The 17170-nt window shown below is 49.9% G+C and overlaps 7 protein-coding genes across 7 annotated transcripts; 6 read left to right on the forward strand and 1 right to left on the reverse strand.

Annotated features, from left to right (window-relative positions):
* Positions 1-702: 702 nt before the first annotated feature.
* Positions 703-3026, forward strand: PC9H_011639 (uncharacterized protein; the record flags this gene model as incomplete). The annotated part of the gene is made up of 2 exons (XM_036781122.1): positions 703-2173; positions 2224-3026. 2 exons carry the CDS (start codon positions 703-705, stop codon positions 3024-3026), a joined length of 2274 nt encoding a protein of 757 aa, XP_036626977.1.
* Positions 3027-3410: 384 nt separating this feature from the next.
* PC9H_011640 (uncharacterized protein) lies at positions 3411-4207 on the forward strand (the record flags this gene model as incomplete). The annotated part of the gene is made up of 2 exons (XM_036781123.1): positions 3411-3753; positions 3927-4207. The coding sequence occupies 2 exons, from the start codon at positions 3411-3413 to the stop codon at positions 4205-4207; spliced, it is 624 nt and encodes a 207-aa protein (XP_036626978.1).
* A 429-nt stretch (positions 4208-4636) lies between these two features.
* On the forward strand, positions 4637-5844 carry PC9H_011641 (uncharacterized protein; the record flags this gene model as incomplete). Its single annotated transcript, XM_036781124.1, has 7 exons — positions 4637-4707; positions 4759-4926; positions 4978-5106; positions 5158-5229; positions 5286-5427; positions 5497-5662; positions 5720-5844. The coding sequence occupies 7 exons, from the start codon at positions 4637-4639 to the stop codon at positions 5842-5844; spliced, it is 873 nt and encodes a 290-aa protein (XP_036626979.1).
* Positions 5845-5973: 129 nt separating this feature from the next.
* PC9H_011642 (uncharacterized protein) lies at positions 5974-7282 on the reverse strand (the record flags this gene model as incomplete). The annotated part of the gene is made up of 9 exons (XM_036781125.1): positions 5974-6042; positions 6092-6230; positions 6293-6459; positions 6517-6637; positions 6689-6749; positions 6805-6835; positions 6891-7046; positions 7102-7159; positions 7215-7282. The coding sequence occupies 9 exons, from the start codon at positions 7280-7282 to the stop codon at positions 5974-5976; spliced, it is 870 nt and encodes a 289-aa protein (XP_036626980.1).
* Positions 7283-7369: 87 nt separating this feature from the next.
* On the forward strand, positions 7370-8308 carry PC9H_011643 (uncharacterized protein; the record flags this gene model as incomplete). The annotated part of the gene is made up of 3 exons (XM_036781126.1): positions 7370-7619; positions 7673-7987; positions 8040-8308. The coding sequence occupies 3 exons, from the start codon at positions 7370-7372 to the stop codon at positions 8306-8308; spliced, it is 834 nt and encodes a 277-aa protein (XP_036626981.1).
* A 1163-nt stretch (positions 8309-9471) lies between these two features.
* PC9H_011644 (uncharacterized protein) lies at positions 9472-12247 on the forward strand (the record flags this gene model as incomplete). The annotated part of the gene is made up of 18 exons (XM_036781127.1): positions 9472-9564; positions 9627-9644; positions 9704-9860; positions 10058-10308; positions 10370-10489; positions 10551-10561; positions 10623-10657; positions 10708-10741; positions 10790-10807; positions 10856-10875; positions 10926-10960; positions 11017-11133; positions 11210-11389; positions 11447-11528; positions 11594-11696; positions 11750-11873; positions 11928-12097; positions 12154-12247. The coding sequence occupies 18 exons, from the start codon at positions 9472-9474 to the stop codon at positions 12245-12247; spliced, it is 1662 nt and encodes a 553-aa protein (XP_036626982.1).
* A 2619-nt stretch (positions 12248-14866) lies between these two features.
* PC9H_011645 (uncharacterized protein) lies at positions 14867-17002 on the forward strand (the record flags this gene model as incomplete). The annotated part of the gene is made up of 16 exons (XM_036781128.1): positions 14867-15049; positions 15102-15221; positions 15273-15283; positions 15338-15372; positions 15424-15457; positions 15516-15533; positions 15584-15603; positions 15654-15688; positions 15742-15858; positions 15914-16060; positions 16119-16151; positions 16204-16285; positions 16345-16447; positions 16503-16626; positions 16680-16849; positions 16909-17002. 16 exons carry the CDS (start codon positions 14867-14869, stop codon positions 17000-17002), a joined length of 1326 nt encoding a protein of 441 aa, XP_036626983.1.
* Between the last annotated feature and the right edge of the window lie 168 nt (positions 17003-17170).

The raw sequence follows: 17170 nt of genomic DNA on the forward strand, positions 1-17170 counted from the left end.
TGACAAAATGGCATACCCTAATATCCTTCAGTCCCCCGGATCCTCTCTCCATTTCTTTCCCCTTCTTCGTCTTTTTTCCTTGCTTGCTCGCTGCTAAGCGATTCCTTTCGTCTCCGCCATTCTATGGGTCCTTGTATGATTTATATGGTTAATGACTATGGTTATGGGGCCCAAGAGGCTCGACGTATTGATCCCAGTTGAAGAGTGGATCACGTATAAGTGACGCTACAGTCAGTTGTTAACCTAATCATTGCGCTTCAAGAATCACTTCTGCAGTGTCTCATCTGCAACTCTCATTCCTGTTGGCACCGTTCGGTCCGGGGATGAAGTCGGGAAAATCACGAGAGCGGGGTCTCTACTCTTAGTACGTGCCGCGAGACAAAGCGTACTTATATATGTCTGACCAGGTTGCGAGCAGCGTAGAAGCTCCAGAAATCACGAAGTGAGTCCCAGGTTGCATTGTCCATTGTTGTTGTGGCCAGAAGAAGTCGCCAATCCAAGCGGTAAGCCTAAAGTGGCAATCACCTGAATAGGCTCTCCCACCATTGTTTAGTTCAATCTTGCCACAACTCTTGCTTTAGAATGGACATGAGCTTACACCTTACTATTTCACACTCTAGCTCAATCCCGAACCTCTTCTCAGGCATGTCTACTCCCAGTAAGCAAGGGGCAACTGACGTGTACGTCCGAAACTGCACCAACATGGACTTGCAGGCAGATCGTGCCGGCCTCTTATCGAAAGACGTGGATATAGAAGAATATGTGCGACATGTATACGGCGTATCGACAGACGACATCGAGGCAATAAAGGCTAAAGAATGGAAGCTTGACGGTCTGGCTACCTATGTGAATCTGCTTGGTGACGGCGCTCGAGAAGAGCAACTCTACGAACCATTCAAGGCGATTATGGCCAACTTATTCTGTACCTTCGAGAACGACAAACGGAAGCTCGACGTGCACCATGCGTTCCTTGGCAAGACTGCACTGAAAAGCGTCGGGAATGTCCGAAAGCCAGACCAGCTTTTCTTCTTCGGCTCGCACGACGACAATTCACCTATAACCTGGTCACTCGCCAAAGCTTTTGTCGAGCTCGCCGTGACACCTAGCGCACAGCGTATCACAGCCAGTGGCTCAGCTATAACCACAATAAATGAAGAGGAAGCGGCTGCCACACACGCCCTCGCTGCGTCAGCGCCCGACCTGATACTGTCCCCAACAATCGTAACACCGTCTGGCGGTACCAAACGCCGCAGCACAGATACTCCAGACAGGTCGGAGGCGTCGAAGCGCGCCAAAATCAGCGTCTTGAGCAAGAAAGAACCGCAAGCTGCTGGCTACGCTTTGGAGCTCTTGGCTTCCACTTGCAGACGATGGGCCACCGGTTTGGTCATTATAGACACACAAGTGGCGTTGCATTACTACGATCGTGTGGGCGCTATCTTCACGCAGCCTTTCAAATTTGACGAGGAGCCATGGAAGCTGGCGTTATTCGCCTTGGCCATTGGTCAGTGCAACCTTGTACAAGCAGGATTCGAGCCGCTCGTCGCATCCAACACCAACACCACCCTCTCTCAGCCGCTCTACTCATTGAAAGACGCGATCCTTCAAGTGCCAGAAGGCGAAGGAAAGGAGGGAAAAGCCCAGGGAGGGGACCTCAACGACGGGATTGAATTCGTGGACAAGCTCGGGCAAGGGGTCTATTCGCACTTCGAAATCACTGGTGATCCGCTCTACGTTTATGGTGGTCTTACCGGTCGGGGATCGCATGTCTTACCTGGAGATCTGGTCAAGGTTGGAGAAGTTACTCCGCAGGATAACACAGGAACTTTGGATGACAGCAAAAAGCGACCGGCCACCACAGCAAAACCAAAAGGAGCCATGGTTGTCAAGTTAAGTTGGCCAATGGAGAAGCGGCCATACCTTGAGGCGGATACGATTAACGACCTGCTCAAGAAGATCGCGTGGATGGAGGATCAACTGCCTCGAATCCACTGCGCTATAACGCTCAAGGGTGAATCTATGGAACTACCGCGACATCTCTTCCACAACATGACTACCGCCCATAACCTCGAGCGGCGGTACTTCACCCTTCTATTCACCGACCGCTATAAGCACCTGTGGGATGTCGAGACACTGGCTGAGTTTCAGTTGGCATATATTGACATTGTTGAATGTGCGCGTCGTATTACATTGCCAGTACTCCTTGCTGATGAAATCCCATAGGCCACCATGCTGCGACGAAATATGGTAGAATATTGCATAGGGACATAAGCGAGAACAACTTATTATGGACCAGGCGTGCAAATGGCGTTTTCGGGGTGCTTAATGACTGGGATCTAGCAACGCCTATCAACGCGATTTGTGGTACTACAAATCACCGAACAGGAACGGGCCCGTTCATGGCCTTGGACCTTCTCGACAAGGTTCCGGCCGTTCATCTCTATCGCCACGACCTCGAATCGCTCTTCTACGTACTTATATGGGCGGCGGTTCATTACAACATCGGGGACACTGTCCCGTACCTTCATCAAGTTGATCCGGAGCTGGAAAAGTGGAACGGAAACTACGAAGATGCTCGTGCCGCAAAAACCCTCTTTTACGAAAACACCGAGCCTGTGATGCAGCGTATACGGCCTGCAATGCTTCCGTTGCGCGCCATTTGGATCAAACCCCTCTGCGACTTGTTCCAGAAGTCGCGGGCTAATGCTCGAATTCTGCGAGCGGCCCAGGCACAACCCGAAGTAGTCGTTCCAAGTGTCCTACAGGCAGCCCGTGGGTCGCAGTTGATGGATGCCAGAAACGCCAGAGCCTTCGATGAAAGTGATTCCGATTCGGACGACGAGCAAGAGGTTTTACCACCTCCCCCTGGACCTTCTACACCAGTTGCCCCACCCGTTGCCATCGACTTTGAGACTTTAGGCTGCTTAACATTCGAAAATTTCTTGGCTGCTCTCGATGGTTGTAAACCTCGTCGGATACCCAAAAAATACCGCGAACAAGCCAAACGACTTCTTGAAGAGCTATGACTCAATCATAGTTCCTCGTTCCACGATGTGTATTTCAGTTGATATGTAGAGTATTATAAAGGCCCGCTTGTGATTCCCTTGAATGAACCGTTTGAAAGATAACTACAGCATCGACATACGTCTGGCGTCGCCTCAACAACTGAACAACGTTGTTAACTTTTACAGACTTTTACTTCTTTTTCGAGCTACACAGCGACAGCTTCCAAAGTTTCGATCGCCAGCGAGGAGAGGATGGAGCCGTTGCACACGACCCCGCATTATATTCTCAGGGTGATTTAGGAGTGGTTTCACTTTGGGAAGGAGCAGACGGAAGCAAATGATGGGGCATCACAAACGTCCAAAGTTGGAGCGCTGAGCGCCGCCGCCGAAGCCTGAAACCCTTTGATGTCGAGCGTCAGGACACAGATACGCCCTTCGTTTGCTAGCTCTTCCAATGCATGGGTCCCACCCTCTAGGTCTGGCTTGCAAGCAAAGAGCCTGAACGACGCCATTCGTATTCATGACGGCCCCGTCACCTCTGCTACTACCACAAACATTGATCCTCGAGAAGTCATGAAACGCGTTAAAGAAGTGCTAGAGGCTAATATGAGGCTCCAAATCTATCCTGAAGGCGAATTTAAATACAGATGCGTAAGAGTGAAGCGGGACGGCGAAGGGGTTTCAGAGACAACTACAGTATCGACTGCTGGAAAAGAAGCGGATTCTCAGCTGCCCGGGGGCAGCGGTAGTACGGGTCCTAACCAAGTCAGTTACCTCGGTGATGAAGACCATTACTCTCTCAGTAACATCTGAAGCAGGTGGACCATAGACGCGGGCTTCGACACGCAGCTTCCTCTGGAATGCTTTTGAATGGAGTGAGTAGCTAAAATTGTACGTTTAACATCCACCCTCTGAGTTCAGGACAGGCAAGCGGACTCCGTGGCTCACTCAAAATACCCCGCTACGTTAAGCGAGTAGCGTCGTTTGACGACGATCCCGTTTCACCAAGTTCACCTGTCAGCGAATCCCTTGGTCTTCCACCGATATATGGCGATCCCTTGCAGGACCCTGGTGACGAAGTCAGATTCTTTGTTGAATTAACGAGACTGGACGGGCTGGACGATACGTACAGCCTAGATATTAGAAGATTGCGGGGTAACCTCAGAAGTTATAAATTTTTGCATGATGTTATGAGGGAGTGAGTATGTTTCTCTGACTGGTCGACATGACCTGACTGTTTTGCAGCTGCACGAATTTGCAGTGATGGTCTGCCTCCCACAAAAAATGTACCGGCCCCTAGTACTAGGAAGCTGAAGGAAGGAAAGGAATTTTTTTTTAGAATTTTGTAGATTCTAGAAATCGTCTGTGCGTTCGAGAATTGACACCGCAGACAAAATGACAATGTGGCCAGCTGCTACCGCTGAACCGACTCAAAAAGCCTTGGAAAGCCTCCTCTTGAGCTTCTCTTTCCGGTGATGAAGGTCGCTTCCCCCGCTCGATGTGCACTTTCCTGCACATTAACTACTAATCAGAAGGTGTAAGAAGCAAGGGATCTACGTACACCGTATATAAGAATGGGGTCCTCGATGTACGGTTAGATATTGCTTCCTTGATCCCCCGAGTTTTACCAAATGTTGCGCACCATCCTGTTAATTGCACTCTCCTGCTCTGCCTACGTGCTGGGGAGCACACCCAGACCCAGGTATTAGTTCAATAGACGTTCTACGAGGGTACTTGCTTACGATTGGCATAGGCAAAGGGTCTGCGGGTCGCAACCAAGCCAAGAAAGAATCCAAAGGGCGGAGGCTCATTTTGATGGCCTTAGAAGCAACGTCAGCCTGAATAAAGAGAGTTCTTTCACCGTCTCGGTGCACTGGCATGTCGTCAGCCAGAATTCCACGGTCCGTGGCGGGAACATCCCGTGCGTTAAACCTCGTCGTTTCTTCGGGCAAGATGGTGACCTTTGTGTTAGCGATTCTCAAATTACGGACCAAATAAAAGTCTTGAACGACGCGTACGCGTACTCGGGCTTTTCATTTGAGCTTGCAGGTACCACACGCACGGTCAACGCTACATGGTTTGGCAAGGCCGAACCGGAAAGGTAAGTTGAGCCTGTACGTCAGGCGCCCTCACCAATTCGGATTCCTTGTAGTATATACCAAGATGAAATGAAGGCGGCCCTGCGAAAGGGGGGAGCCGCTGCTCTGAACATCTACAGCGTCGGGTAAGCCTCCTTAATTTCCGCGTTGCGTGTTCGCAGAACTCACCCACTTTCACCAGGTTTACTTCTGGTTACTACTACGGGCTTCTAGGATACGCAACGTTCCCATTTGAATATGGGGATAATCCAAAGGATGACGGTGTTGTGATCCATTACGCCTCTGTTCCGGGGGGTAACTTGGATACATACAACCTCGGGATGGTACGTGTCTGGGTTCCCTTCCTCCCGAGCATACACCTGATCAGCTGATGATTACTGTTCCTCGCATAGACCGCAACGCACGAAGTCGGTCACTGGTTTGGCCTCTACCACACCTTCGAAGGAGGTTGCGACGAACCTGGAGACTATGTTGATGATACCCCCTCTGAGTCGTACGAAGCCTTCGGATGCCCCATTGGTCGTGACACTTGCGACGGCGAAGGCCTCGACCCTATCCGTGAGTCTTGCTTGCAGTCTCGATGAAACGTTGGTTCAGATACTGGAACTCTCGAAGATAACTACATGGACTACACCGATGATGAGTGCATGACCGAGTTCACCGAAGGGCAGGGTCAGCGCATGAGAGAACAGTCCTGGACGTACCGGGGCGTCGAGGCCAGGGTAGCATCACCGGTTTAAGGAACCTGCATGTAGCGCGAAGCTGTGGTTGATTATCAGCATGTTGTTGGAACATGGCACTTGCATGTGAACGTGGCATCCGATTCAATCTATTCATTTGTATTCTGGGCCGAAAGTCTAATGTAGAGATTATGTCTCGCGCCCTCCAAGGGATTTGATGATGGCCTCGTATATCGTAAACACGATGCCCCCGCTCATCTATCAAACGGGTAAGAAGGCACTAGCGGAGGAACGTCAATGGACTTACAACTAGGCGCGCTAATCGCGGTGTAGTACCTGCCCAGAACCGCAGAACCCCTTCCTCTGTCGCTATTCGGTACGCACAGTGAAATGAGTTGCGATACTGTGAACGGGCGTCGAGTGACTGCATCCGTGTTTTAACAACGCTGCCAAACAATACCAATGAGTTGGACATCCACGAACAACGAGCTAGGAGAAAAGTACGTACTCTAGTGGCATAGTAGTGTAAACCGTGACGAGGCCGGCAATCGCTCCAATACCAAAGGTGATGGTACTAGGCAAAGTCTGTCCCGGCCGTGCAGTCCCCTGGACGAATTGCTTGAGTGTCGAATACGTGGTAAACCGTACGGCCGAGTTAGCACCTTGCCGCATCATCTTCACGGATACAATCAGCCTTATGAAACGGGCAAGTAGTTGCGATAGAGGTCATACGACTGGGAATAGACCGCGATAGATGCCGAAGATTCCTTCCTGGCGAACGATACTGACTGTACCATGGATGAGGCCACGATATTGCGGTTTAGGCTGCTTCGCGTCATCTATTATCTTCGTCCTGCGATGGCTAAGTTAATGCTTATACTAGCGATGCCTAGAACGAACACACTTGATCGTTTCTGATGGCGTTACGGCAAATATAGCCTCCATCATCCCGGCACCAAGACCAGCTGCACAAATAGATTTCAGCATGCGTTTCAAGCTCACAGTCTCTTCCCAACATACCGACCAGACTTCGTGGTGCGCTGACTTTTCCCTGTGTGGCAGTAAATATGCCAACTGTCTCCCAATGGGAGAAAATCAACACTCACCTCCGCATCAGCCAGCTTGTTCTTGAAATGGTCATAACTGACGAATCTCACACCCGCTTTCACAGCGTTCCCCACCACGAGAGCCATGCATCCTGAGTAAAGACCAGCAACCCCTTTGTCTCTCAAGGTATTCCGAATGATTGCTAGTGGGCTCTCCTGCGTGATGCAAAGAAGTTTAGAGAGACGGGATTTATATAAGGCAAAGACTCACCTTCCCGCCGCCAAACTGAGATCTTGTCTTTATGAACTCCGTGGGGTAAGTCACGAAACTAGCTTTCTTGAATCGCTCAGCACGGTAGATTGCACAGCGTGCAGGCTACTCACGCCTCGACTGCGCCTGCAGTGGTCCCTGCAATGACTGAATGCAGAGGCTTTTCTTTCTTGAATGCCATGGCTCGGTGATGGTTCGGCAACAAGTTCAATAGCGGACCGAGAATAGAACTTTCCGTGCTTTGGGCGCTTATTCCGCACTGTGGACGATGCCAACCAGCGTCCTCCTCCTTCGAGCGGCGTCGAAGGACGCTCCAGACAAGTACGAGTCCTCATTTGTCGCTGCTGGATATGCCCCCACTTCCATCCCCGTTCTCGAGACCAGCCTCACAAACGTCGAAGAACTAGTCCGAATTCTCAGCGACACTAGCACTGGCTTTTCTGGAGTGGTCTTGACGAGTGCTAGGGCTTGCGAGGCTTGGAAGAGTGCTAGTGACCTTGTGGCTGCACCATCCTTAGGTCTGTATCATCCCGGTCAAGTAGCCCAATCGTTATTGGAGCTGTATCTTTAGTTCGCTGGTGCGCTCTTCCATTCTACGTTGTGGGCAAGTCTACGGCATCAGCGCTGCGCGAACTTGATGGTGCGCCCAAGGACATCTGGGGCGAAGACTCAGGAAATGCCGAGCAGCTAGCTCGTCACATCTTGAACGATACTCGTCAGATGTCGGGGAAACTGCTGTACCTCACTGGTGACAAGAACAGGGACACTTTGCCTAATATCCTAACTTCCAACAACCTGATCCTTCATCAACTTCAAGTCTACGAAACACGAGGGTCAGCCCATTTCGCGACTGATCTGGCAGATGTGTTGAGCAAAGGCACTGATGGTTGGTGACTGCCTCGAATCCCTGTCTACGTCGCATTCACGAAGTAGGACAGGCCTTGATCTATGGTGGATTGTCTACTTTGCCCCCTCTGCGGCAGAATTCGTCACGCCCACCTTGAACTTGCACTTCAATTTTGGTGACAAGGAAGACCGATCGCAGAAGCGTCGGCAAGCTTACGTCGCTGCGATTGGCCCGACAACCCATGACTTTCTGCGAGATACCCTCAAGTTGCATGTGCATGCTGTCGCTTCAAAGCCCACGCCCGATGACTTGGTTTCTGCCATCAAGGCACACGACGGTATCGACTCAGTTGCTGCGTAGTTCCCGGTTTACGATTTACAAACACTTACTACGTCGTCGATAAGGACCATACCTTGCCTCGTCAATTATTGTTCGACAGTTCCATCTCCGTGTTCAATCTTGACCCAATCGCTGAATACTTTACTGGTCCCGTAGTCGAGTATGGTGCACTCGGTCACCCCATGTCCGATATTAAACGATCGACATAAGCTCCATGTCGATCGTGGCGTTGCATTTGTGGCAGGTCGAAATGGAGGTTTGTTCTCGCCCTGTGAGAGTCGACGACATAGTTGTCCGTAGTAGCGACTGCCCGATATGATAAATGTGCCTCCCAAGTCCTTTCAATGAGTCACCTAGCGAGGTAGGTATCTCAGTCAGATAGCCCGTTGGTATTGGCATGCTGGTGCGTCCCCTTGACTCGGCTTTGCTGCTGCAGGCACTGGCGACCTAAACTTCGAGTACTCCATACAATAGATCCACGACAAGGCCCGTATCTGCGAAGGCTAGACTGAGAACGCCTCAATGCCTCAATCCGTTGAAATCCTGGTCAGGACGATGCAATCATCTCAATGCCGGTCGTCGCTTTTTCGTTGCTTTGCCTTTCCTTGGCTGGGACTTGTCAACTTCTTGTCTTTATTTCGGAGTTGAAACATACGTCTCCTTGTGGGTCAATTCCAAGATATATACCGTATACTTGGAATTACGCATGTGCCGTGTATTTGTCTGGTCATGTGTAGGCTATGTCTTACCTTCAATACACTGCAACCGAAGCGGAGCGAGGCAGGTCTTGTCAAGTTCAAACTTCGAAGTTGTAACACCAATTCTGGGGGAACCAGCCACTGGCGATCTTCTCCGTCCCCCGACGTTGCGGACGACTGACAAGACGACTTCCTTATTTATCGTTTATGATTGGAGAACAGAAATCCGTCGCTGCCGCCAAGAAGTCACGTAAAATACAGCCGCATCAGTGCGACAGGGTGCACGTTATCACATTGCTGCCGAAATACCCAGGCTTTTTGCATCCTTTGTTTCTCTCTTCCCCTCACTTAATACTATACCCTCCAGTACTAACTCTCAACGCGCTCGCGCCCATCTCAGCATCACATTCTTTTCAACTGGCCCTGATATCGATAGGGCCCGTCCATTGAGTAGCGACTCGTTCCCCCCCTGCACGAATTACGACGATGGACTCTCCATACACCGGATCCACGTCGAGTCTTCATAAAGAGAGCCGTTCGAGGGTCAACTCGAACATGAGTAGTGGTACTGGATACCCAGTGAGTCTGCCAGCTTGTTCTCCAACCATGTTTGACTCACGTGCGTCGGCAACGTGGTGCAGAGCTCGATTTCCGACAAGGTGTGTGTAGAGTGGTAGTTATGACTCCCAGCTGAATTGCTGACGACCTGGTGCTATAGTATTCTCTTTCACCTTCACCTGCTTCATGGGGTACACCTCTGTTGATGAGCGTGCCGGAACCCGACGACTACCTCCACAACCCGGACCCGCGTAGAGATAGGAAAATCGACAGAGGCGGCTCCGTATTCTCCTCAAGAGGTATCGCCAACCTTGGGTGTTTGCTCATACTGGCCTTGGGCATGTTAATGTTGTTGTAAGTAATTTCTCTCGTCAACATTTCGTGTGACAGTGATTGATCATCCACAATCCAATTTTAGCGGAGGTGAGGCTGTCAATTGGACTTCTTGCTCGACATATTATGGCTTACTGACAGCGATGTGATCAAGGCTACCCTATTTTATCTCATTTATTAGTCCCCTCGCAGACTACACAAGGCGGCTTCAACCTCGGGGGTATCAATGCCTCCGGGCAGATCCCCGAAATGCCAGGGAACTGGGGTCTGATTGATCGCGACACACCGAAGGAGGCGTACGTGAAGAAATCGTATACGGGCGAGGTCGAGATGGAGTTGGTCTTCAGTGATGAGTTCAACACCGACGGACGTACGTTCTATCCGGGCGATGATCCGTATTGGGAAGCTGTGGACCTACATTACTGGGGAACGGTGCGTTACAAAACTGAACGGCCGTAATTGGCTGCGTGTGCTGACTATGAGGGATGTGCAGAACGACTTGGAATGGTATGACCCATCGCAGGCGACGACAGGCGAAGGCCATCTTCGGTTAACGTTGGACAAGGTTGAGAACCCTGCGAATAATCACGATTTGAATTATCGTTCTGGCATGGTAATGCAACCCACTCCCATCTCCAGATCAGGCCTTGTATTGACATCAACTTCTGTCACAGATTCAAACATGGTACGTTACGTGTGCCAACGTTACGCCAAGGTACTGTTGCTGAGGTCCTGTCTGATTTCAGGAACAAGTTCTGTTTTACTGGTGGACTTATTGAGGGTGTGTTCTTTTGCCATCTCAGTGGACTACAGTTCTAACGTTCACCCTAGCTTCCGTACGCTTGCCTGGTGCCAACAATGTTGCGTACGTCACTCCATTGTAAAGTTAACACGATGCTGACTCTGCGTGTAGCGGTCTATGGCCCGCTGTGTAAGTGACTATCTAGCTCTTGGATAATGTGTTCTCATCATCTTGTAGCTGGACAATGGGGAATTTAGGTATAGAATTTGACGCTATCGTGTCTTCTTGCATGCTGAAACTCGCACAGGCCGTGCTGGATTTGGTGCAAGTCTGGAAGGAATGGTGCATCGCTAGTTTGCTGCGGTTCCGAGCTACGCTAATAACTAGTATTGTTTTAGTGGCCCTACACCTACGACTCTTGCGACGTTGGTACCCTCCCAAATCAAACGTACCCAGGCACACGTCTTCCCCTCGCAGCTCACCAAGGTGGCGACCCGACTGCCAATAACGAGCTAGTACGTATCCATTCTTATCTCCCAACAAACTTCATCATCGATCAAACTAAAACTCATCAAATTTACTCCCTTTTAGTCTTTCCTTCCTGGACAACGGTTGTCCGCATGCACATGCCCAGGAGAAGCCCACCCCGGCCCCGTACGTGCCAACGGCGATTACGTAGGCAGAGGTGCCCCGGAGATCGATATCTTCGAGGCTACTATCGAGAGAGGTGTTGGCAAGGTCTCTATGTCGTCCCAGTGGGCTCCATTCAACGTACGTCTGAGTCCCTGTTCTTCATCATGATCGTCTCATAGGGCTTGACCTCTACAGGCGGAGTATACCTGGAAAAACACGACTGACAATATCATCTTCCACGATGGAGATCGTACGCATCTCAATGAATATAAAGGCGGTGCGTACTTCTGTATAAACTATGCACACGAGGACAATGGTTAACTGTTGGTATGTATATTTCAGGTGCATTCCAACAGTGTACTAGTGGCCTCTCTATTACCAACCAAGATTGTTACGAACTGGAAGGTGGTTGCTTCTCCACCTATGGTTTCGAATATACACCTGGGTGAGTAAAAAGTACTACAGCTATCCGGGTTCAATATTGATCCATTTTCTCAGGTTCGATGATGCGTACATCACATGGATAAACGACGGTACTCCTTCCTGGACAATCGTTGGCCGCGGTATGGGATTGGACACCCTGGCTGAGATTGGTCCCCGTCCTATTCCCCAGGAACCCATGGTACGTGGAAACAATAGACTAACTGCTTATGTGGTACTCATCGCTTCCTTAAAGTATATCATTGCCAATCTGGGCTTCTCGTTGAACTTCGGACCTATCAACTTCGAGCAAGTGACGTTCCCCACCACGATGGCAATCGACTGGATCCGTGTCTATCAGCCTGTGGGCAAGAAGAACTTTGGATGTGACCCAGCAGATTTTCCCACAGCTTCGTACATCAATGCGTAAGCCTGACTTATACCATCCTACAATCGTCGCCTCTGATTGTTTGTTGCAATAGTTACCCCGAGGCTTATGCCAACGCCAATCTCACCCTTTGGAGCCAGTACGGCCAACCGGTCCCCAAGAACCGTCTCAACGGAGGATGCTCGTAGGGACAAGCTTACTTCCTCCACCTTTCCATCTATCCTCTTGATTTCATTTTAATGGCATATAACATATACATGGTCGGAATGCTCTCCATTGATTGACGGTCTCACTAGCTCTTCTCCGTTTTCGAGTTCAAGTACAAATTGCTTTAAGTTATACCTTTCACCCCACTGCCCGCTAACCGGCGACCTGGGAAGTTTCTCGTTTTCCCCCTTTCGTCGAACTGTCGAACACACATTTTTAGTCACTACAACAAGCTCTCTACGTCTCGGCCATCTTTGTAGCATACTACTATTGGAATAACCGAAGTTGATAATGTCAAGGGTCTCTCCGCCTGACCACCGAAGTATAGACTTACTTCCAAGTTCCAGCAACTCCGACTTCTTGTGGAGCTCGCTTTACTTTTGACAACTTCAACGCACGTTTACATAAATACTAAAGCCCGAGCCCGGATGGCAACGGCGATGAGTGTCAACGTTTATAAGTTTAGACTTCAACATCCCCGAGCCCCTCCTGTCGATTGCATTCACATACAGCAGAAAATTCCAGCCCACCCGCATAAGGAAGGCACTGGTCCTCAGCGTCGAGGAATTTCCCGAGGCCCTGAAGTAGTGTATGTAATTCCCGTCTAGGCGAGCTTAGTCCTCGAATATCTCAGTCTTCTACCATGAACTTGCCTCGATATCTTCGACAACCGCCCGAGAGCCCGCTACACGACCAAGTAGTGATCAAGGATACCATGAAGTTGCCGTGGAGGATAAACTGTAGTATGCAAGTGAACGCGTCTTACGCTCATCTACTTGGCGTCAGGGGGTTGGCCAAATGAATATAAGTTATAACCAAAGAACCACTCGGCGAAGTGGCGTCAATTCAGGCGACTTGAAAATGGGACGCGACGCGATGCTCGACTCTTGTATGTCGTGGATTTTTGCTAGCCTACTGAAAGTTTTCTCAGACAACCCTGCGAGTACGCGCCTCGATTACCTTCGTCGGTGATGTGAACATTGACGCCGCCTACGAAGTCCCGGGTTTCATGCCGCAAACGCATCGAAACGATCTCTAGTACTGAGTGAGTGGGCCTCACCATTTCATTGATCAACAACTACATCTGACCGTTGTACGCCATCGCTCCCGCCCCACGGGCACCCGTCAACTCATATCTATTGAATACATGCTGTACGAGCACCACCTCCGCGCGAGCGTCTCGGACGGTATGTTGATGACTATAGGTCTTCAACTTTGTTCTGCTAAATAACAATACTAGTATTCGACTGATAAATCATATATATAGATGGCCGATATCTTCAACAAGGACGACATATAAGACGGTTCCTCCTATTCTGGGTACACTGCAAATCCATACGACGTTTCATGCTACTGGGTGTAGGCGTAATGTGTAAGTGACAACAAGTAATACTGCCTACGTGCAATATAACCCACGAATGTATAGGATAACTGTGGAGTGACGCAGCTATGCCGGCGATACTGTTCTCGGTGCTCGTTGGCGTCGTCACTATATCGACCATGGTGAACAAGCGTTGCTTGCCAACTTGGACCTTCGTGTGCACTATGTGATACCTTGTTGATATCGTCTAGGTGGCTCAGGTTTGTCTATGGGAAAATCCCAGCAGGCGCAGCAATATGACATGAGTACTGAATGTTGAATGTTGAATAGGGCAACGTTGTAGGGATGGTGTTCAGCCTTCCAGCGAGCATGAACACATGCGATAGGGGCTACAGCTCACGGGCCGTTAGTAGGGTCTGCTTGGTGCCAAGCGCATCCATGTGCGGCTCGATGCCGCCAAATACAAACGCCGATGTGACCAGAACCATGCAGTACGTCTGCCATCCTTGATCTTTCTCCTCGTACTTGCCGTATCTCTCTCTCTCTCTCCCTTGACGCGCTCGCGCCCAGCGCAACTCTTCATTCTTTTGACAGGCCCTAATATCGACGATCGCTTCTAGTACCCCTATCAAATTCAGCCATAACCACGATGGATTCACCGTATAACGGATCCACGTCAAGTTTGCTCAAGCAAAACCGCTCCAGAGTCAATTCAAACGTTAGCAGTGGTACTAACGGATACCCAGTGAGTCCCCCATCATCAGCCAAACGTACCTGACTCACCCAGTACGGTGGTGGGGCGCAGAGCTCGATATCTGACAAAGTGCGTAACTCTTTGAGTCTGTCTTGAACTGGGGACAATCCTGCCCTATAGTACTCTCTTTCCCCATCGCCTGCGTCATGGGGGACACCTCTTCTAATGAGCGTGCCAGAACCTGACGACTACCTGCACAATCCCGACCCTCGTCGAGATAGGAAGCTTGACAGAGGCGGCACCGTGTTCTCATCAAGAGGATTCGCTAATCTCGGGTGTTTATTGCTACTGATCACCGCCGTCTTGATGTTGTTGTGAGTAGATTCCTTTCATCAATTTGTCGTTGGATAATTGATCATTTCCAACGCAACGGTCAGTGCCGGTAAGGCGATACCATCCACTCGGCATATTGTGACTAAATGACGACAAGGCTACCCTATTTTGTCGCACGTTTTGATACCCACGCAGGGCACGCAAGGTGGCTTTGGCCTTGGAGGAATAAATGCGTCTGGACAAATCCCTGAAATGCCGGGAAATTGGGGGCTGATTGATCGTGACACCCCGAAGGAGGCATACGTGAAGAAATCGTACAGGGGGGAAGTCGAGATGGAATTGGTCTTCAGTGATGAATTCAATAAAGACGGTCGCACATTCTACCCAGGCGACGACCCATATTGGGAAGCTATGGACTACCACTACTGGGGAACAGTGAGTTCTCGGTGGGCATGCTCAGACATTGGGCACTAATTGGACGTTACAGGAAGATCTAGAATGGTATGATCCATCCCAGGTAACGACGGGCGGCGGTCATCTACAGTTAACTCTGGAAAAGATTGATGATCCCGAGAACAATCACAACTTGAACTACCGTTCTGGCATGGTAGCGTCCGTTTTCATTTGTGTGTGATTTGTATACTAAGTTGTGTTACAGATACAATCATGGTAAGGCAGCCGTGCCCAACCTAGATATTTTCATTCAGCCTAACCTGACTCCAGGAACAAATTCTGTTTCACTGGTGGGATTATCGAGGGTATGTTATTGCGTCAGTCCCGCAGAATGTAATGTCTAATGCTGCTATCAGCTGCTGTGCGGTTGCCGGGTACCAACAACATTGCGTGCGTTACTCACCCGTCTCATTGATTGCGAATGGAATATATTAACACTATAACATAGTGGTTTGTGGCCAGCCGTGTAAGTAGCGTTCTATCTTATGGATGATGGAAGCTGATCATCCTATGTAGCTGGACGATGGGAAATTTAGGTATGCAAACTGATACTAACATGCACCTCCTCGAATGCTGATGTATGTAGGACGTGCTGGATACGGTGCGAGTCTCGAAGGAATGGTAGGCACTGCGGCTTCTCATCGTTCGTTCAGGGCTGACATCCGATTCATCAGTGGCCCTACAGCTACGATACCTGCGACGTTGGTACGCTGCCCAACCAAACATATCCGGGGACGCGTCTTCCCGCCGCGGCACATGAGAACGGAGACCCGACCGCCAAAGGAGAGCTGGTACAGTTGCCCGCTGCAAATTGTCTACGTTAACCATGCTCATATACTTTCTTAGTCCTACTTGCCCGGCCAACGGCTGTCCGCATGCACATGTCCAGGAGAGCCACACCCTGGCCCAGTGCGTTCAAACGGTGATTACGTTGGCAGAGGTGCCCCAGAAATTGATGTCTTCGAAGCAATCATCGAAGAAGGCGTTGGCAAGGTCCGCCTGAGTCGATCGACACTGCACTCTGGTTTATACTCACGCCGCTATTCAACAGGTTTCTATGTCGTCTCAATGGGCTCCATACAATGTGCGTAATTAAAACTTAGCCCACAACTCACAAATAATCAATGTCCATACAGGCGGGATACGATTGGAAGAACACCACCGATAATATGATCATGCATGACGGAGATCGCACTCATTTAAACACATATAAAGGTGGTGCGTAAATTCGTGGCATACCCGCCAAAGCTCAATGGATGACATCTGGTACAATACAGGTGTATGGCAACAATGTACTAGCGGTCTCTCTGTCACAAACCAGGCCTGTTACGAACTGGAAGCCGGCTGCTTTGCCGTCTATGGCTTTGAATACTCACCTGGGTCGGTGGAATTGTGTATCACGGACAAGGGGTCAGATACTGAATACGTCCTCCAGATTTGATGACGCGTACATAACCTGGATAAACGATGGCACCCCCTCCTGGACGATCGTTGCGCGTGGAATGGGACTGGACACAGTCGCCGAAATTGGTCCACGTCCTATTCCTCAAGAACCTATGGTATGCCGAATCAATCGACTAAACGCGTGTCTGGTATCCTTAACATTTTACAGTACATCATCGCCAACTTGGGTTTCTCTCTGAAGTTCGGGCCTATTAACTTCGAGGAGGTCACATTCCCCACCACAATGGCTATCGATTGGATTCGTGTTTATCAACCCGTTGGTAAGAAGAACTTCGGGTGCGACCCAGCAGATTTCCCCACAGCTTCATACATCCGCGCGTAAGTCTAAACTGTGGCATTGCGCTTGCAACTGCTGATCTTAATTGTTGTTGAAATAGCTACCCCGAAGCCTACGCCAACCCCAATCTCACAGTTTGGAGTCAGTATGGACAACCGATGCCTAAGAATCGCCTCAACGGTGGATGTACCTAGGGTGCATCTCCCTACCTTTCCTCCCCTTGATTTGATGTGTATATATCGCTGGAAGTCTCTTCGTAGATCTGGTAAGACTCTTCTCGTTCCTAAATTATTGATATTACTCCCATCGATTGGGGCTATCATTTTGCTCTCATAGAACTTACCTTTTCGTAACAACGAGTT

Source organism: Pleurotus ostreatus (genome assembly GCF_014466165.1).
Source record: "Pleurotus ostreatus strain PC9 chromosome Unknown scaffold_9, whole genome shotgun sequence".
In the NCBI taxonomy this organism is placed as follows: Eukaryota; Fungi; Basidiomycota; class Agaricomycetes; order Agaricales; family Pleurotaceae; genus Pleurotus; species Pleurotus ostreatus.